Source organism: Anabrus simplex, chromosome 6 (assembly GCF_040414725.1).
Source record: "Anabrus simplex isolate iqAnaSimp1 chromosome 6, ASM4041472v1, whole genome shotgun sequence".
Classification (NCBI taxonomy): Eukaryota; Metazoa; Arthropoda; class Insecta; order Orthoptera; family Tettigoniidae; genus Anabrus; species Anabrus simplex.
The window spans coordinates 322,003,082-322,025,216 of NC_090270.1; the positions used below are offsets into that span (position 1 = coordinate 322,003,082).

At 37.9% G+C, this 22,135-nt stretch overlaps 1 protein-coding gene across 1 annotated transcript in view; it reads left to right on the forward strand.

Moving 5' to 3' along the window:
* Nucleotides 1-22,135, forward strand: part of Ca-alpha1T (Ca[2+]-channel protein alpha[[1]] subunit T) — a 614,336-nt gene that overhangs the window by 469,677 nt on the left and 122,524 nt on the right. The window contains exons 17-19 of the mRNA XM_068228299.1: nucleotides 11,051-11,206; nucleotides 13,026-13,163; nucleotides 17,028-17,163. Coding sequence (XP_068084400.1) covers nucleotides 11,051-11,206; nucleotides 13,026-13,163; nucleotides 17,028-17,163 — 430 coding nt within the window. The remainder of the gene's footprint in view (nucleotides 1-11,050; nucleotides 11,207-13,025; nucleotides 13,164-17,027; nucleotides 17,164-22,135) is intronic.

Here is a 22,135-nt window from a genome sequence, read left to right on the forward strand (position 1 = left end):
GATACCCGCTTGTGACTACACGGTTTTACACGCGGTCCGATGTGTACCACGGGGTTCCGAGCTTGATCTATCGATTCTCATCCATACGATCTACTATCAATTCGCGAGTTGTGTCGGCTCATATCTTACGAATATTAAATTCGCCGCACATCAACAGTTATTTTACCACCATGCCGTCCACATGCATTTATCATGCTTATGACCTCCAATGACTCCCTGACATGTAATTGCACGTCATTGGAAGGTCATATTCCCCCCTTACTTGGAGAAGAAATTTTGAACATAGGGAGAAATTTCTTATCATGTGATTCTGGATAACAAAATTCCTTTTTCTTCTAATGTTACCAAATTCTAACTTCATGACCGAACAACTCGCACTTATCTTCCAGATCAGAACTTATCCATTCTTCTATTAACTCGTCACCCTTACCTTAGCGGTATCCATTGCCAAACTTAACAGGTCTCTTCCTCCCCGTCCATAGGATTGTCTTCACTCAGTTCGTCGTCCGTCGTACCATCTTCAAAAACGAGATTAGTTTCCTCTTCTTCTCTGGTGATAGGAAAGTAATATTGTCGCAAATTGGCAGAATTGTATATTGACATGTTCTTTGAGTCCATACTTTGAATCCTATAGGCATTATTGCCTAAATCTTCTACGATCTTAAATGGTCCAATGTATAGGTGGGCAAACTTCGAGAAAAATCTTGCTTTGGGATCAGAAACAGCAGGCTTTTTAATTAAAACATAGGTCCCAATCTCCAATGGTTTCCGGAACTTCCTATATCTCATTTTTTTCGCTCTTTTCTCCGCTTGTTTTACCATGCGTAACTTTGCTCGTCGAACTTTTATCTTCAGCTTCAGGCACTTCATCTACAGGTCTTGGGATAATATCATTCCAAGGACGCCGAGGATGATGATTTAGATGAAGTGTGCTAGGAATGTTGTCAATTGACTCATGCCAAGTATTATTCATGCATTCTGCGATCGTTGGTAAGTATGTCGCCCATGTCCAATGACGTTCCGAGCAGAAAATTCTGCAGTGCTTGGAGATTTCCCGCATAATCCTCTCTGCAGCGTTCGACTCTGGATGCCTAATTGAACTAAACCTGTGTTAAATGTTCATCCTTGCAAGCGCCTCAGCAAACTCTTTAGATGTAAATTGAGTCCCGTGATCAGTGATTACGCAACTCGGTTTTCCCATTTCTGGTATAACCTGTCTTTCTAACGCTCTGATGATGGATTTCGAGTTAGCCTTCCTGATTGGTTGTAACGATACAAACTTCGACATGAGATCTAGGGTCACCAAGATGAACCGGTTACCTCGTTTACTGACTGGTAACACACCATATAAATCCATTGCGAAAATTTCTCTGGGGTTATCTGGTATTATAGGAATTGGCTGTTGGTATAATAATATTGAGCTGTGTTTCACACGCTGACAGATGTCACATGTTCTAATTATTTTCCTAACATGTCTTCTCAATCCAACCCACGTGAACGTCTCACCAATTGTAGCTGTCAATTTATCAACTCCACCGTGAGCAATCATACGGTGTACGTACCATATTAATTTGCATCTCAGTTTATGCGGGACGACTACCCTTAATTTCTTCTTCTCCTTATCTATAAATTTATATAGCAAATTGTTATTGTAGACGTACTCAGCCGTTAGCGCATTCACTCCGTGATTATCTGGCCTATCATCGACTCTTTGACACTCTTCAATTATTGATCTTAAACATCGGTCATTCATCTGCAACTCTGATAAACGTTTCAGATCTTGGAGGCATTCCTCGTCCTCAGCTGTTATTTCTATGACATTCATTCTCGTACACCTTCCGGAGGATTCCTGCTCAAACTATCGGCTAATACATTTGACTTTCCCGGGCAATACTCTATTTGAAGGTCAAACTGTTGTGCATATAATGCCCATCTAGAGACCCTGTCCAGCCGTACCTCCAATTCCTTCTTCAGTCGTAGTTTATCGCAAGTCTTCTGAGTCATATTTCTCCATGATTTCCTCTGCTAACTGCATTACCTTTTCGACCGAAATGTTCATGGTTTTATGTAATTCACATACCCTTTTATTTTCAATTCTAGCAGTAACATGCGTTCGTTCCTCATTATTGTGTCTGATCCGAATCTCCTCTCTGTTCAAATCGATAACGATGTTGTTTTCTCTTATAAAGTCTGAGCCTATTATTACATTGTGTTGGATTTTATCCATTACCAAGAACGGATGTTCAAATGTGACCCTTCCAATCTCCACCGGTAGAAAGGTTTGCACCTTACAACTGGCAACTTTGTCAGGTATGATCCCTCTTATCTTTACGTTGGCCACCGGTATGACAGGAATTCGTGCTCTGCCTTGAAGTTCCGTGAAAATACCCTTGAAATAATGCTAATGCTGGCGCCTGTATCTAATAAAGAGTATACTCTGACGCCCAATATTGCTACCCAGATGATAGGAAGTCCTCTTTTTATTTCAACTTCGCCCGACTGGCGGTCTTCTAATAACTCTTCGGGCTCGAATTCCCAAGACTCTATATTGCTGATAATCCATTCTCGTTGCCTATTCAGCTGTTCATCAAGATCTATCTTATCTTCTTCAAATTCTAAATTGTCGTTGTTTTTCTTTTCACCCCGTTCCTCTCTTTGGGATTAGCCTCAAACGGAATTGCACCAGGATTGAGCGTTCTACTTAAAGCATCATCCCTTTGCTGTTGCTGGTATTGGAGACTTGTCGCACCTACACAGTCCGCATTCATTTCCTGGTTCCTAATTGCTTCCTCCCAACGCTTTGCCTCTTGTTGGTGTTTCAATTCTTCCAGGTATTTCCTTTTTTCCTGATCGACGTCCCCATTTCGATCTTCACTCCTCTGTCCTGGTCTTCCCTGGCTTGTGTTTCTCCGGCACGGCCATCTATCCCGATGATAGTTCCAGTGTGCCATTCTCCTAAATCGCGAGTACCTTCCATTGTTATTCTGAGGCGATGTCCATTCTCTATGTTGCTGGTTACTATCTTGGTTATCATATCTCTCTTGCTTCCACCTCTTCGCACAATGGCATTGATTATTTCCTCGACAGTCTTCTTCTCGTTCCACTGGTGTAGCGACATTCACCGATGGCTCTATGTGTTTTATTATTCGGTTTCCAACCTGCGTATTCGTACTGTCAAGTTGTCTCAGTACTGCCTCAGCATGTACTGCAGATTGTACATTTGCTGCAGTTAACAATCGCTGAACGTCAGGCGGAAATTGTTTAATTATAGCTCGTACCATTTCTAGTTCTGTCGGCGGTGAATCTAACTCTTTTAGACGGTGGAAATGCACAGTAAAGTAATCTGAAAAGCAGCTTGGTCCACCGAGAGAGTATTTTTTTGAGTATAGCTCCAACCTAACATTCTGTTGAACATCAATTCCCCAAAACCTCTCTAAAAACGCCTGTTTAAATCCGGTATAATCCTCGAAAACATATCTGAACGCCTTATACCATATCAGTGGCGCTCCGTCCAGGTGACGTTCTACCGCTTTGAGTTGTCTTTCAGGTATTATCTTCGCCTCACGGAAATACTCTTCAATTTCTCGGATAAAACCCCGAGGAGTCATTCCAGACTTAATGTTCCCAGTGAACTTCTTCGGTCTATCCTCATTAGTGCGAATCACATTAATTATCTGGGTACCATTCCCAGTATGCATGACGCCGTTCTCGCTACTATCAGTATTGCATATTGGAATCTCAAATTGGCAATCTATTTCTGTCTTCCTTTCGTTATCCGTTGACGATGATTTCTCTAAAGTGGTCAGTACAAGCCTCTTCGTTGTTTCGCTGTCAATTTTCATGTTTTGAATGTCCTTTTGTACGTTCTCAAGCTCATCGCTCAATTTCTTTATTTGCTGACCAGTCAGTGTTCGGTTTTTATCTGACTCGTCGATGATCAACTGGAACTTGCTACTGATGTCTTCTTTTGCTGTGTTCATCTCCTCATGAACACCTCTGTTGATTTCCCCAACGTCTTCAGATATCTTTTTGAACTTGTCTTCCCAGCTGGTGCTCGATTCAACGATCTTTCCTTGTATAATTACTACTTCCTCCTTTAACACATTTAGATCGCGGTCAACCTGTGCTTGGATATCGTTCACGTTCACCTTCAGCTCGGCCTTAAATTCGGCGAACATTTCATTGACTTCTTTCCTGTTTTCGTTTATGACCGTTGTAACTTCATTCCTCAAATTTTTCATGTCCTCTAGTATGTCAGCCTGTATCTCGGACATCCGCGACCCCAGTGCTAGCATTTCTTCTTGCATTACCTTCGAATTCTGCTGGACTATTTCAGAAACGATCCGTTGGTTCTCCCTGATTTCTCTGTTGGTCGCCTCCTGCCTTTCCTGGTTCTCTTTTCTCATTTCCATTGCCATTGTTTCCTGTGCCTCTCTTATTTCTTTTGCCGTTGTCTCTTGCAATTCTCTTATTTCTTTCGCCGTTGTCTCTTGCAATTCTCTTATTTCTTTCGCCAATGTTTCTTGCGATTCTCTCATTTCTTTCAGAGCGACTTCCTGTGATTCTTGCGCTTTCGTTACCCTTCCTGCCAGTTCTTCTAACAGTGCCTTGACTTGTGCCAACGACGCCATTATTAATGTTATGGTAACCGAACAATAAATGTCTTTATTCTCCTACCGTTCCTCAAATGTCACCTACCTAACTCTACTCGCTATCCGCTAAGTATATCAGTTGACTATTTAGGCCCTGATGGACCCGAACCCGTACCGAAATGACTGATAGCTACCGCAATAAACATGAATGAACAAACAATCTGATCTTTGATTAACCGACACAACCTTCCAATTTCTCATTTGCCTAACTGAACCTTTGCTATCATATCCCGTTGCTTCCTTTTCAGGCCCCGCTGTTGGGTAGCCAAAAACTATTAAATATACCCTATGTGACCGTTCGTGGGACGCCTAACTCGGAGATGATAATAAATTTTATAATTTCGCTCGACTAGAATTCAGGGGTTTACATGATCTTCCACTCAGGGCATGGCCCTTCGGAAAGGAAGCGGTCACATCCTATCAATACTTAGTCCGATAATAATCTAACATCAGATTCAAGATAATAAGCTCACTAAAACTAGGCATAAATGAATATTTGCAATGAGAAATTGGAAGTATAATAATTTTAATAAAATGAAATTAACTGGCTACAACTGAACAACTGAATATGCAACGTAAAAAAATATTAACTTTGTGCATCACAACCGCACCGTATTAAAGAATCAAGTCCATCTTGAAAAATAATTGTCAGTCATTAAGTTAAAATCACATCATTACGCAACACTGTTTCATTTAAATAAATATAAATTGATATAATGGAAAATCAGCAATTTCAGTCTCAAATCGTTCATCTTGTTTGTTCATTTCTGACGTATTACTAGACGAACCTGTCCTCCCTGCTCTACTTCTCTTATTACTTCATTATAATTACCTAACTAACTGAGTAATAACTTGAATTTTCTAACAGCGCATGATAAACACCGAAAATCCATCAAATACATAATAATATCAGTGCTCCATGATCAATTAACTGCATGTCTCCGTCCAACCAACGGCGTCATGTGGCTGCACCTGAAAAGGCACTATCTACTGACATAAATAAGCAAACTATCAAGTGCCAGACGATCTGCGTTGCATCGGCTCCATTCCATCCTGCTGAAAATACACCTACAGCGCTAACTTACTACATCTAGCAATACCACAAGTTGATCTACAGTACAGGTGACAATAATCTCACAATCAAATAGTCGTTCGAGTAGCTTGTCGAAGATCCTACTCGTATATTCGTAAATACATTCCGCTACCCATGTGATACCAAATTAAACTCATGTCAGCTCGCATGCCTATCCAAACTCTTCGAAAAGCATTCAAAACAACGCTACGAAACACGCTCATCTAATAAACTCAAATATACGCGGCGGAAATACCTTTCAATACTATTATCCTAACCATTGGCCATCTCAAAGAATTACATTACTACCGCAATTCACCACTCAATAAATCATTCCCTGCTTATACCGTCAACTATACCTTTAGATGACCCTACATATTTTACGCTTCACAATGTCCACCACATAATGAGAAATCATCATCCCCTACATAAATGAGCTAAATATCTTTGAAGAGCTTCACGATTATTCATACGACCATCACTGAGTCGATCCACTAAACATATCACAACACTCCGCGGAATTATACATTACCATAAGATCACCACTTCAAATATTTCACACATCAGCACACCAAAACTTACCTGTGGCATTCAAGATCACACACGCCTTATAACTGTTCCACAAACACCGAAAACAACGCAGGAAAGATCGCCTAACCCTAGTATATTCTAATATACGCAGTAGCATTACATGACGTTACCAACACCGTTAGCACGTTAGAACATTCAAGTCATTTCATTTTATATCACCTGTGTGACATTAAAAAAGAAATCTACTTCTACTATAAGCATCTACAAGTAAACAAGAAGGGCAAGGTTCGACTACTCATCTGACTTCTTCGTTTTTCCATGGGTATTGGTCGTCAGGTTATTTCTTCAGCCATCTCATTCATCTCGGCAGAGTGCGGATCCACCAGGATCCTACCAGTTTACTCGGACATCTCTTCTATATGAACTTCCTTATTCACAAATATAGGCAACATCTTGAGTTCAACCTGAAACTTGAACAGAATGGTTAGATCGAATTCGTACATATTTTTTAAATCCACTGTTATAGATTAATACTGGCCTGTGTAAATTTTATATCGCTCAATGCTATACTTAGTTTGTTAACGTATTTAGGCCTCAACTTCTTCAATTTTATGAGCTTTAATTCGGATATACGGGCTGAGCTCTCTATTGCTTCACGATCCTTTTTGTACTCTTCAACAATCGACATTTAAAACAAATTCCAACTTCATTATTTCAGTAAAAAACGAGGCTGCTTTCCATAAGCTACATAACTACGATCCTGATTTCTTTACATCTGGTTTTGACATTGAGGAACGTTATCACAGAGATCCACAAAGGAACACACGCTACTATTGTTTGTTCTTTCCACTTGAAATACGTCACGCCACACGCCTGTTAGATAATTAAATGCATAATTCCGGCTCAGTCCATGGCCTCCTTAATGTCTGTTATACTAGATGTGATGTCTGGCCGATTTTCTTCTCAACTGTTACTGCAAGTATTTATTGATACCCGCTTGTGACTACACGGTTTTACACGCGGTCCGATGTGTACCACGGGGTTCCGAGCTTGATCTATCGATTCTCATCCATACGATCTACTATCAATTCGCGAGTTGTGTCGGCTCATATCTTACGAATATTAAATTCGCCGCACATCAACAGTTATTTTACCACCATGCCGTCCACATGCATTTATCATGCTTATGACCTCCAATGACTCCCTGACATGTAATTGCACGTCATTGGAAGGTCATAGTATTCTTCTTCTTCTGCCTCATCCATTCCCTTTTTCAGATTATCTCAGGTAGGGTAGTGTACCAAAACCCTCCACCTTACTCGATCTTTCCACCACTCCTCTTCTAGTACGCTATTGCTATTGACTCCTCTATTTGCAATACAGTCCACAACAGAGCTCCTCCATCTCATTCTAGGCCGTCCCCTAGGCCTCTTTGCAGTCTCCATGTCCATGAATGTTCTCTTTCGTATTCTGTCTCCTGGCATTCTCATCAAGTGTCCAGACCATTTCAGCTTTGCTATATCAATCTCTTCTTGAAGTTTACACACTCCCACGCTTCTCCTTATTTCCTCATTTTGTATTCTATCTCATCTTGTCTTTCCCTGTATGCTCCTCAAGGACCTCATTTCAGCTGCTTGTATCTTACTTTGGTCCACTTAGACAACGTCCAGGCTGCTGAAGCATAGGTCAGTATAGGTTTATAATAAGGTGAGTATAAAACCTTCTTGCTTTTCATTGGCACATCTTTGTTCCATAGAACGTCTCTCACACACTGGTAGAAACTTGCAGACTGCTGTGTTGTTAAATCAATTCCTCCATCCAAATTTCCATCTTGTGACATCATGCTGCTCAAATATTTAAAAATTTTCACTACTTCAAGAGGTTCATTTTCTATTTTTATCCCTTCCCTGGATTTTCTGCTACCTCTCATCATGATCAAAGTCTTTATTTTTTCAGCACTAATCTTCATTCGAAAATTTCTTATCTCCTCATTACATAAATCAACTTGTTCTGGACTTCCTCTTCATTAGCTCCCCAAACTACAATGTCGTCGGCAAAGAGCATAGACTTTACTTGCTCGCCGATCATCTTCTCCCCAACATTGTGTAGAATTCTATCCATGATGATAACATTAAACTTGTCATAAAGTGGTAAGCAATAATAGAGCAGACACATTGAATCATGCAAACTGACAGACTTACAGTAGGTAAATTATAATTTCATACAATCATTCAGTATCATAGCTCTGAGGTGCAGTTCTCATCCTGTTTTCCTAAAAAAGAACCAAAAATGAAGTATTAGGATGCTTTTTTGGTATCTGTCAGCGTACGTTTATACAGCATCTCTTTCTTATAATCACGTCTTATAAACCTGCTACCTATTGTCCGTGAAACTTTTAGTGATACTTTGGCTCCCTAGTGCTAAATCGGTAAACCTTGGTTATCTTCAAGATTCGTATTGGCAATCTCTGACACAAAAAATATAAATCGATTATGCATCGCCGTGAGACGTCTGGTAGTTTAATCGCAACACTTTCAATACTGTTGTTATTTACACAGCAAAGTCAAAATATAGGTTAAGCTTGGACATGAGTGAGGAAAATCAAAGTACTTCACAGAAACAACATAGAACTCCTACACGGAAATGACGATTTAGGAAATACATATCGATCAATCATACTATCGATTGAATTCAGACTTCATTTCCATTCATTTGACAGTATTACCAGAACCGTTGTAGCTCCCTCCTTGCTCCTCACCCCCGTAAAACAAAGTGTCACTAAAAGTTTTGCGGATAGTATCCCTTTTGGGAAAAGAAAGAAAAATACACCTACTGCAATATTTTGAAATCCTATGATTAAAAATCAATGTAGATAACATGTACTTTATTAACAACAACACCTCAATTTGAACAAAAATTCTCAAAATATAACCAAATATGGCCTAAAATGAGCAAAATATGACCAAAGTAATGAAAATTGCTGAAATAGGATATGCATTTATATGCAACATAAAATTACTTTAAACGGGATTGGGGGCCCTTTATTCACAGTTATTTCTCAGATTTTGGGTAAAATGACATCCGGAATGAAACATGACTTTTCCAGACCTTATGCATGACTGTCAAATTTATCACAAACCTGCAGTTGAATGATCACAGTTTCTTATTGGTTAGAATTTCCAAAACGTCCAATTATTATGGTACGGTACGTAACCTAACATTTTTTTTGCTAGTGGTTTTACGTCACACCGACACAGATAGGTCTTATGGCAATGATAACCTAACATTTACAGTGTCATAAGTAGGGCCTGGATGTTTATGACGTCATATTTTTTCTTTATATCACATCCATGGAAAATACAAGTTAAGCATGATTTTATCTAACGGAGACTAAAATTATGCAATTTTCACGGGTCATATAAAGTCATATTTTGGTTCTTTCAACATTTCTTTTTCATTTTATGGTAACTTTTCATATTATGGTCTATTTCCCTGTGAATTTTCATATTTTTGTCATATTTTTATCTATTTAGTCCATTTTCGCATACCTGCTTGCAGTCATCTTAAAGACGAATTTTTCACATCCCCTAATTGTTGTTTGTAATTTCTTACAATTATCTTTCTTAGAAATATATATTTACTGGTATGTAAATAAAGATGCATATAAAGCGCCAGAATAGTGAGCCTCAATTGAACTCTAATGATTTGACATATTTCAAATATGCCTCAGTGACATGCTGCAATGTTGAGCGGCTTTTTCCTGTTACAAGTCAATGTTGTGTGAAAATAGAAGACTGTTCCTACTTGAAAACTTTGAAATATATGTAATTTGCTATTGTAATTCTTTCTGATCACCCATCAAGATGTGACATTTATTTCATTTTATGCAGAGTCGAGAGTTACCTCTGGATTGAGTAATTAAATACATTCAAAATATAACAATAAAATTAGTATTGTTACCTATCTATTATTATTGAATGTTATATATTTTAAAAGCATATTTTCAATATAACGTTAATTTAAACAGTGGCAGGATTTTGAAGATTTTGAAAATGTGACCAAAAACTTTTAAGTCATATTTATTGTCATATCTTAATACACTTTTAAGTTATATATGCTTACATATTTCTAACATTTTTAGGTCATAAACATCCGGGCCCTAGTCGCAAGTGTATGATAAAATTATTGTGGCTAGTATCAAGAACATTCTTGAGAAATATTGACAGTTATCTAACTATAGAAATATGTGTCAGGAATGGAGTGTACATATTGATGTTTGGCAATCAGATATGTTACTCACTGAATTCTGAATTTTCCTCAACCTCAAAAATGGTATCTGACTCCATTCATGATAGAAAACTACAATTTGTTAATAATATGGATTCATCGAACGAAACATCACACAAATTGTAAGTCATTTGAAAGACAATAACGTTTTACTCCACAGAACAACTGAAAGCACGTCCTCGTTTAGAATCTCTGATTCAGAGACAATGGTAGAATTATTTCAAGAGCTTTACAGTCTGTTTAGAATAGTATGACAGGGAACAGGGGCTCCCATCTTTCCATAGCTCATTAAATAAATCATTTCTATAATCTAGCAATGGTGAACAAGTTTCTGAACAGGCTTTTGTTGAACAAAATACATATCTGCATATTCAGTTACATGGTTTTCACACTCATTTTTTTACAGTGTGGGTGGTGTGGATTTGGAGTTTCATTGTATGCATGTATGTATGTATGCATGTATGTATGTATGTATGTATGTATGATAATCAGTTGTTCGCCTATGCAGATCCTGACGCAGGAGGATTGGAATGTGGTGCTCTTCAATGGGATGGAGAAGACAAGTCACTGGGCAGCTCTCTACTTTGTAGCCCTCATGACGTTTGGTAACTACGTACTCTTCAACTTGTTAGTTGCCATCCTAGTCGAGGGATTTTCTGCAGAGGTGAGTATCCTTTCAACTCATTAAATGAGCTTCAAGTTTTATGTAACATCCAATTTCATATCCCCTAAGTAAATTTAAAGATAAAATTATAGATAGTTCTGAATATGACTGCCACATGGTTCACTCACTATACAACAGGTGTATCAGATAAATGGGCATCAGACATAGAGCTAAAAACTCTAGACTTTGAGTGCCAAGGTTGTGAACAGAGGAAGATTTTACTTTCCAGTTTTTCAGGAATCTCAGTTGCCTGAAACAGAGAAAACTTGCTTTTACTCGCAATGTACTACCACCAAAACTTTGTTGAGTTCAGGTTTCTGCATAGGATAACTGACATTTTACCTTTCAAGCCCACTAATGCTACAAGAAAGTAACTACTGAACCACTTATTAGGTCTTGATAACTTGCAAACAATTACTACGTAGAGAAACATTTAAACTTAACATAACTTACTGATAAGATACTTATGTAAAAGAAATTCTTCATAAAATCAATTGCTTTATTGATTTTTTCTCAAATAGAACTCTGTACCAATCACAAAATCATTAGATGGTGGTGGTGATTATTGTTTTCAGAGTCATTACAATTAGGAAATTACCTTCTCTTAACACTAATCAAAGTAAGAAATGAAAGTGTGACAATTTGAAGAATGAGTGTATCATCAAAAGAGAGGAAAGGGCTGCAAGGGGTGTGAATAATAGACACCCTAGGCCTCATAAAGATAATACTGTTGAGGTTAGAAGAAAGCAAGAGTTGACCAAGGAATGTTGGATGAAAGCGAGGAGCATGGTGAAAGTAGAAGCAATGTTATATTGAGCTATGGGCCTCATGGTTGCCAATCTACATTCTCAGTATAACAGCCCCGGAAATTCCCCTTTTAGTCACCTCTTATAGCATGCATGAATATATTCTACGAGAGCTAATTAAACACACAATGGATTGATAATGAACTCGTCGACCATAAATACAGCAAAATTTTATTGCTGTAAAACTGTTATAGTGAAGAATTGTTGGCCTCTTGATTAATGGGAAGTGTATAAATATAGTGTTTTATGTGGCTGAGTTGTAGATGAAGATGTGTATGACTTGAGGTAGCAATGATATGAGTCAGGCTAAGTTGAAGACAAATGATTATGAATGAATGTGAAGTGGTAATGAATGAGTAGATGCCCTTCCCACTTAACCATTTTCTGTGGTTGAATTATGTTAATGGGCCTCCCATTTTCCCACCAACAATGGTTATTAGAATTGATGGTTTGGGTGGTGCATTTTAAACTAGGGTTTCCATAGAGGTAAAGTGAAAGTAATTGTTTAAACCAGAGTGGGATGTTTGGAACTCAAGGTTCAAGGTCTGATTTACGGCTGCTTGGAAGTAGGCAGGAACGAGGGGATGGTTATAGGAGTGTATATTGTACTGGGAGATGGTGCTAAATCGTGTCATGTCTTCGACGGTGGGATACAATTGAACTCCAATGTAAACCAATACATCCAAAAGTTTCCTGTTCTTCAAGATTTACCATTAATAGACTAGAGACTAGGGTTCACTGACAAATTAATATATTGATCAAATATGTATCTCCATTAAATGAATGATCTTCTCTCTCTTTTTTGGTATGAACACACTCCTAGGTACATTCCTTCCTAAGCCAATAATTCCTTCAAATTATCAATTGGCAGATAAGGAATTATAATATGTGTGTGTGGTTGAGCAAATGTGAGAAAAAGAAAATGCATGAGCATAAAAACTATCCATTGATTTTTGAATTAGTGTACACTTATTTTGTTTGATGTATCTCCATCATGTTCTTGTGTTCTCTAGCGTCATGAGCGCCGTGAACGAGAGCAACGAGAACTAGCCAAGCAACACAGCAAGTGCGAATACAATGACAACCTATCGAGTTACGATGGATCACGTACCGATTCCAGTTCTGAAACTGATAGTTGCATGACTGCTCAGGTAATTTATGAGTATTCTTTATAAAGGAATGTTTCTAGTAGTAGTATTCTATGAACATTTACTTATAATGCCATATAACATTTAGCTGAAGAGTTGTTAAAATGAAATATTATTTTCTATTTTTTGGATTGTGCCTTCAACATTAAAATTTCTTCACTATTCCAGTCAAGCCTCTCTGAAATTATGTAATTTACAGTTGAGCTGTCAGAGATGATTTACCAGCTCTCAGTACAATTGAATGATAGGCCTCCTGTGCTGTGATTAATTATTTATTTACCTTACAGTTACTAATAATACTAATGTTATTGGCTTTCCGTCCCACTAACTACTTTTACGGTTTTTGGAGATGCCAAGGTGCCAGAATTTAGTCCTGCAGGAGTTCTTTTATGTGTCAGTAAATCTGCTGACATGAGGTTGACGTATTTGAGCATCTTCAAATACCACCAGACTGAGCCAGGATCAAATCTGCCACATTGGGGTCAGAAGGCCAGCGCCTCAACAGTCTGAGCCACTCAGCCTAGCTACCTTACAATTAGTGAAGAATGAATTTCACCCCAAACTTGATGTTTTCATTGTTATGTTTAACACATTCAAACTGCATCATTAAATTAGAAGGGTGTCCAACTTATGATTTTAATAATCCCACCAATGTTTGCACGAAGAGTAAAAATGTTAGTTCCCTGTATCATTAGTGGTGGTATGTAAAGTATCTCTGGTGGTGCACTCTTCATCCATCCAAGAGAGCCGAGGATGTAATCACCAGAAATGAGCTCCGCTACTAGAAGCAGCTAATCAGAAGATATGCAGACAGCATAAATGGCACCACTTCAGAAGACCTGGAGTCTGCCTGCTGAAACCATATGTATTATTATTATCTCCTACTTCCAGCAACTCCAGCATATAAATAACTTCTAGATGAGCTTCAGTACAAAATGGATATTCTATGGGAAGATTTTACCTATGCGATGCAATGATTAACCTAAAATAGACATAAGGATATCATATGTGACACATTTTGTCAAGACTTGCAGTGCATGGGTTCCACCATCGTTTGTATCAAAGGGTATGTTATGTATGTGTTATTGAATCCATAACAATATTATTATTATTATTATTATTATTATTATTATTATTATTATTATTATTATTATTATTATTATTATTATTGACAGAAACATGAAACTGATGCCCTTATGATTATTGTTAAGGTGAATGGAGAAAATAATTCAAAGGAAAGGAGGTGTGATCAGCAATCATTTAGTGTGTGCAGTCAAATAACCATTTCCCTTTTCATCACTTTTCCAACATTTTTTATGAATGTCACAGTCACCTGTACATAAAGTTTTGTCAAAATATATGGACTTTTGGAAACAGAGTTCATGATGAAACGTAACATGCTCACCAAAGGACATGGACATAAGTAAGCTGTCAGGGCATTGAACTTTCTTATATGATATAGTGCATTTTGTAATGAGTTCTTGAGATATAGGCAAGAGGATGTGGGGGTGTTGCTAATTACTGCTGAACAAAAGCAGCAATCACAGAGAAGAGACTTGTAGTCTATTATCACCAGGAAGGTTAGAATTCAAGTAACAAAGTTATATTCACAGATTTTTGGCACAAACAAGAAGTTTGGCTTGTTGACATCTAGCCTCCAGTCCATTGTCAATAAAATGTGCTGAAATCAAGAGATCAATGTTAATGGATATACTAGCACATTAAAGGACTCAATTTCAAGACAAAATTCCAGCATTCTGGTAGATTTCTGTAGAAAAATAGTTGTAGTAAAAGTATGTTATGTATGTGTTATTGAAGCATATTACCTTGCCCCCACATATGAAATGAACAAAGGTAGCTAGCCACTGTGTATTTTCACTGACTTCTCACCAAGGTGGCCTTGGTTTGAATTCTAGTCAGTGTACACAAGATTTTAAAATTAAAAGTCACGTCCCTGGGGTTCTGAATCTACGTAAAACTGGAGGTCCAGTGCCTACGATAATATCAACAGTCACAAAAAGACCATAAGCTTGCATTTGAATGAAGATACCTATTATACCTATTTTGAAATTTTAAGGAGACTGTTTTTAAATGTAAAACAAGATAGCATTATTTGTTTACTCGCTATGTTACATTTCTGCACAGTATTGTCAGATCTGCCGGCGTGGTTTCAGTGTGGGATTATAAATAGGCTACCAGTTTGTCCAGCTGCATTGTTGCATCTCCATGTTCCTTCTGATGGAGCGGCAGTTTCTTTCTTTTAAATTCACTGTCACTCTCGGCATTACCTGCCGAGGAACAAGAGGCATTTGTATTCATCTGTCATTATACCGTAGCCTGAATTACAGTCATTTTTCAACCAGTCATTTACGTCGTTCACATCTGCATTCGAGCCTCCGGGAATGCGTACAAATGTGTCAAGGAACTCAGTAGAGTCCACGGTTTCCCATTCTCCATTCTAGGCAAATGCCGGGACAGTACCTTTGATAGACCGCGGCCGACTTACTTCCAATTCCTGCCCTATTATTATAAAAGTTGGAATTCAAGAGGACAAATTGGGGAAAATATTTGTTTATAGGAAGGGGAGTTAGGGATTGGAATAAGTTACCAAGGGAGATGTTCAATAAATTTCCAATTTCTTTGCGATCATTTAAGAAAAGGCTAGGAAAACAACAGATAGGGAATCTGCCACCTGGGCGACTGCCCTAAATGCAGATCAGTAGTGATTGATGATTCACACATTATCACAATAACTGAAGCCTAACCATACCATTATCATCACATTCATTCTATTATAACAGCCCTGATAATGAAGAGACTATTTTAAAAAGTGGTTTAGAGCACCAGTGTGTACAGAATCCAATGAAGATTCCAATTTCAAACATATAGTTCTAGTTTTCTTTTAACAGTCTATTGAAAACTATCTTTAAATATATTTTCATCGACATACTCTTGCATAATGCTCTGGGATGATAAAATACCCCAGAAATCAAAATTGACCATGTTTCATACCTACTTCAATCCATTTTTCACCTATGGATGCAAAACAAGGCTAATAGTAAGATCCAGTCAACAGAAATGAAGTAAACAGGAAGGAGGCTGGCATCAAAACACCTGTTACCAAGCTTTTAAGAGGACGCAGGCTACAAGGGTTTGGACATGTTATGAGGATGGACAGAATGAGAACAACGAGGAATTACTTCGACAGAGAAGTGAAAGGGGAGAGGCTAGTAGGGAGGCCAAGGAATCAATGGATAGACACAGTGAAATCAGAGGTCAGCAAGAGGAATGTCAAGTGGGAGGACATAGAGGAACAGAAAGTATAATTTGACAGGAAGAAGTGGCGAGCACTTGTACACCACACCCGGTAAAGTGGAGCTGGAAAACGGTGGTGGTGGTGGTGGTGGTGGTGGTGGTGGTGGTGGTGGTGGTGGTGGTGGTGGTGGAGGAGGAGGAGGATAATTTTACTTAATGAATTCCTTGGCTGGTACATCATTATCTAAATTAAGTTTGACTGCTCAAGTATTAGTCATGGAACCAGATAGCAGCTACAGCAAAGATGATGTCCTCAAATGCTCAACTGAATACACTCCATGAATATACCTAAAACATAATTTCCAGCGATTTTCATATATTTTTTTTTGTTCTATAAATAAACTGTCACAGAAAATACTTCAGTCATAATTCATATTAGTAAAACATAACAGACCCTTCAGCCTGAACAGAAACATATTTAGATGAAAATAATAAGAAAAATTAGATTAAAGGCTTTCTTATCATTTAATTTAATAATAGCCTATATATTACCAGCATTCTTTACCTACTTGAGAGCTACTATAACAATAAACATATTCTATGTCTTTTCAGGGATTAAAGAATAAATGGCGGAGTGCAGATGAGCTACGCAAAGTGAAAGATAATGGACATAGGGAGAAGGAAAACAGTTGGAAACAACGACAGCTCTTGGCACGAGGCTTTGAACCCAAATGCAACATACAGAAAGGTAAAGATAAATTCACATTTATTTGTCCAAGTTAAAAACTTCCTTCAGTTCTTTTTCTTGAATCATGTGGTGACTAAATCACACCACTTTTTTACTACATTATTTTACTGCAGTACATCCCTTCATTACACTTCAGTATCCACATTGCACTTTAACCTGAAGAAATTAAGCCATGTACAATTTGAAAGAAGGTCAAATACAGTGTGCTGTAACATTGTCCTGCTCCAAACTTCCTCCTCCTCCCCCTGTGGGTGGAGGCAGTAGAATAACACCTATGGTATCCCCTGCACCTAAAGGGGGTTCCAGGTGCTCTCAATTTGAGAGCTTGGGTTGGTGACTACGGGACCCTTGGCTGATTCCTGGCATTGCTTCCACTCACTTGTGCCAAGCTCCTCACATTCTTCTTTCCTATTCGACCTACCTTGGTCAATTCTTGTTCTTTTCTGGCCCCAGCAGTATTACGTATGGAAGCCTACGGAGTCATTCATTTTCACGTCCTTGGTGGCCCTTGTCTTTCTTTGCCCAATACCTTCATTTTTTGTAGTGTTGGATCCCTTCCATTTTTTACGCCTGATTAATGTTAATGGAGGATGGTTGCCCAGTTGTACTTCCTTTTGAAATAATAATAATAACCACCATCACCTCCAAACTTCCTCCCATTAATTTTTAATACTAGTGTCTCTTGTTAATATACTGACATTCAACTGTACGGTACTTCGCTTGAAAGATATTAAGAAGGAGGTTAAATTTGGTCTGAGTTACAGTCTTTATCCTGGTCGGGCTGAACAACAGTCAAATGGCAGGCCAGTACCCATCAGGGCTGTTGTGCCATGGGGTTTGATTTTTGTTTTTCTCTACATTTTTGTATCTTCACTTACAAACAGTTGTGATCAGTTATAAATGGATAGTTTAATAATCACCACAGTTAAGATGCTACTCATAATGAATTGTTGCTTTTCAGAAATGACCTAGAAAATGAATACTAGTGATCTCAACAGAGATTTGTTTCTTAAAGTTTGTTCATGGAATCGCTGAAGTGGCAGTGAGAAAACAAGCCTTCCTTGCAGCTGTTTCATACCTGGATTGTCCAATGAGTAGTCAGCAAGAAAGGAATAAAGTTGGAGAGGGTACATAACATGTTGATGCTACACATTTGACTGTTGATCTTGAAGCAGAGAACAGAAGTTAGGTGCAGAGTTTTGGTTGGTGTTCCGCAGATCTGTGTTATGCACAAAGCAGTGTGTTTAACTCTCACTGGCTTCCTTCTTGAGACAGTCTGGGAGAAAGTAAAGGGAGCACATGCTGCCCTCTCCCATGTGATGACACATGCAACCATACTTAACAGATTCCGTGAACAGCTTTTATATGATCTAGGGGTAACAGGCACTCACTTGTTTCAGTGCATTGTACATGGATTCTCTAGAAAATCATTCAGTTGTCATCAATTTTTCTTTACTGTCCACCTCCCATCAATAATCTAGAAATGTTGCTTCAGGAAAACCAGAACAAGTTAGACTATACATTAGCATAGACATGAATAAAATAATCTACCACAAGATGAGCATCTGGCTTGAAGTTAACTTGGATTCTCTAGAAAATCATTCAGTTGTTTTCAATTTTTCTGTACTGTCCACCTTCCATCAATAATCTAGAAATGTTGCTTCAGGAAAACCAGAATAAGTTATACATTAGCATAGATGTGATTCAAATAGTCTACCACAAGATGAGCATCTGGCTTTAAGTTAACTCTTTGGAATATCTGATGTTAGCTCTTTCTGGATACAGAGTACTGCTAATGTTCTACTTTCAATGGCACTATTCTCTTTAAAAGAGATGTTCGATTGGATTAATTTCTAGTCACCATTTCAAAAGTTAATAAATATTCCATTACAATTATTTATATTCATATGATACACCTTTGCTGGCAAGACCTAGTGCATACAGTGCACTAGAACAGATTTATTACTTTCAATGTCCTGTCTCAGTCTTATCCTTGGCTCTGACAATATGAAAATGACTGAGATATGAGCAATGCTGGTAATGCCATTCCTTATGGAGCCAGTCTCTGCTGTGAATTGTGTGAAAATGTTGCTCATAGGGTTGGTTGGTGCGAGCATTTCATTGGGTTTGGCAAACTGGTATGTAATAGTAACTTCTGGCTCAATGAGGAGAGCAACGGGAAACTACCTCGCTCCTAATCAATCAAGCAAGCAAGCAAGCAAGCCACCAATCAATCGGGCTTTTTCGGTGAAGCTTGGGCTGCCTATGACAGCTTATGGTGGAACTGTTGAGGGTCCAGTTAGCCTCTTCGAGCTGTATACTCACCATACATATTCAAATAATTAGGTATTATACAAGTGTGTTTGCTGGAAAATGCAACCCACTTACTCTCTAGCCATTCCTCTGCCGTTCATCTGTGAAAGCCTGAGGCAGAGTGAATAATTGGCAAGATTTCATAGCAGACATCTATGTTGAATTTCTTTTTAAAGCATGCTAAATTTATGAGGAGAATTCACAAAGTCCCCAAATGTGTTTTTGCTAAACAGATAAAGATAGATCAGCATAAACAACACTGCTTCATTTTGGATAACTCCTTAATTTTTTTTTAACATGTTTTTGTTGTTTGAGTCGTCAGTCCATAGACTGATTTGATGCAACCCTCCATGCCACCCTATCCTGTGCTAACCTTTTCATTTCTAAGTAACTGCTGCATCCTACATCTGTTTGTCATATTCATACATTCATCTATCCCTACCATTATTACTGCCTACACTTCCTTCAAAAACCAACTGCACAAGTCCTGGGTGTCTTAAGATGTGTCCTATCATTCTATCACTTTTTCTCATCAAATTTAGCCAAATCAATTACCTCTCACCAATTCAATTCAGTATCTCTTCATTCGTGATTCAATCTATCCATCTCACCTTCAGTATTCTTCTGTAACACGACATTTTGAAAGATTCTATTTTCTTTCTTCCTGAGCTAGTTATTGTCCATGTTTCACTTCCATACTACACTACGCTCCAGACGAAAGTCTTCAAAAACATCTTTCTAATTCCTATATCAATGTTCGAGGTGAACAAATTTCTTTTCTTAACCCTTAAATGCACAGCATTGCATATGTGCAAAGGAGAATTTACTTGCCTGTTAAATCTGCTTTATGAGTTTACAAGTGCACGTTTACTTCTGCCTTGCAGACGAACTCGCTAGTGTATTATAAATGAAGATTCTTTTTATTTTACAATGTTTCTAGCGAATCGGCTGGAGTGAAGTGTAAACTTTAAACAGCCAAGGTGAAACAATTAAAATGCTGTTTGCCTCAAAGAATTCATAAGCAAGGACATTCCTAAGACTGAAATGTGGCAGTAGCTACAGTAATCATACAGCTTTGCATATACCAGTACATAAAACATTCAACACTCTTGACATTTTGACTTATCCAAAAAACAAAGACAAATTTTTTTTAAAAGTTTTCTGATAAGAATTAATTAAAAACCACAATATTTGAAAGAAGTAATTTTTTTTTTATTTTTTTTTTTTTTTTGCTAGTTGATTTACGTCGCACCAACACATTGCACATTTAAGAGTTAAGAAAGGCCTTCTTTGCTTGTGCTAGTCTGCATTTTATGTCCTCCTTACTTCTGCCATTATTAGTTATTTTACTACCCAAGTAACAATATTGACATAATCACAAAAATTATTCAAGTATGTGTCAGCACATAAATTATATGTCCCCATTCCTTGATAATGAAAGTGGTGTCCCATTCTTTAACATTTCCAACTGTTTAAGCATTACACATCTGTTCTCCAATACCACTTCATCAATATCATTGATCCTGATCCTGAGTATCTTGATGGGTTTAATGTTTTTGCCTGTATAAAAATCCTTCTATGAACCTATTTCTGAGACCTCTTATTTGATAGCATTGCCAGTTTGCAACTGTCAGTGCGCCAGGGTTGTGGTTTAGTAATTTGTGCACCTGTGCACTATTGGTGCAATTTCAAACTATCAAACGAAGGGGATACCGTAGGTGTATAATGCTACCCAGAACTTCCCACAGTGTTCTGTGTGTTTTCATAATACTGCTCAGGAAACCTTGAGTCAAGGGATACTAAATGGAGGTTTCATTAAGAGACTACCTACATAATAGCCTCAACAATACAAAGGCATAATTTAAAGAATGTTTATTCATTACTTGAATGCAGTTGAAACCATTTATCGCAACATCACTTTTAACAATGTATTGGATATAGTGGCTAAATCTATTGGTCCCATCTAAATCCTATACAAACAGTATATTTGAAAAATCACTTATTATGACATATCACATAAAAGGGCATATTCTTATCACATTTTTGGAGATTTTTGTTTGTTACATGTATGACGATTGCTGACAACAATACCAATATAAATGGTCCGTTATTGGATATCACAAATTTTCCAGCTAACTCATTCCTGGTTGCCAGCATTTTGCCCCTGTGTGCTAGGCTGGGCTCATCACACGGGGGCGAAACGCTGGCAACCAGGAATGAGTTAGCTGGAAAATTTGTGATATCAAATAACGGACCATTTATATTGGTATTATAAATTTACTCATTCGGAACAAATATTTCAGATTCCCCATGGGAATCAACATTGATATCATGCTGACAACAATGTAAAGCTTATTTTCAAACACTTGTTTTCAGTGGATTGTAGACTTCAAAAGTCTGTCTGTTGAATAGTCAAAGCAAGCATCGCTGTGAAGATGTTTGAAAAGAAAGCTTAAGTGTTTAATATTGAAGGAAATTCACAAGTAATATGGTGAATACAAAATGGAGAAACAAACATCTGCATCATGAAGGAATTGGGAGTATCATACTCAACGATTTCTACAATTTGGAAAGGCAGAGAGAACAAATGTTCTCATTTATTAACCAAGACCGCCTGTGACATTATTGATCAATTTACATTCTTACTACTTCCTTCCTC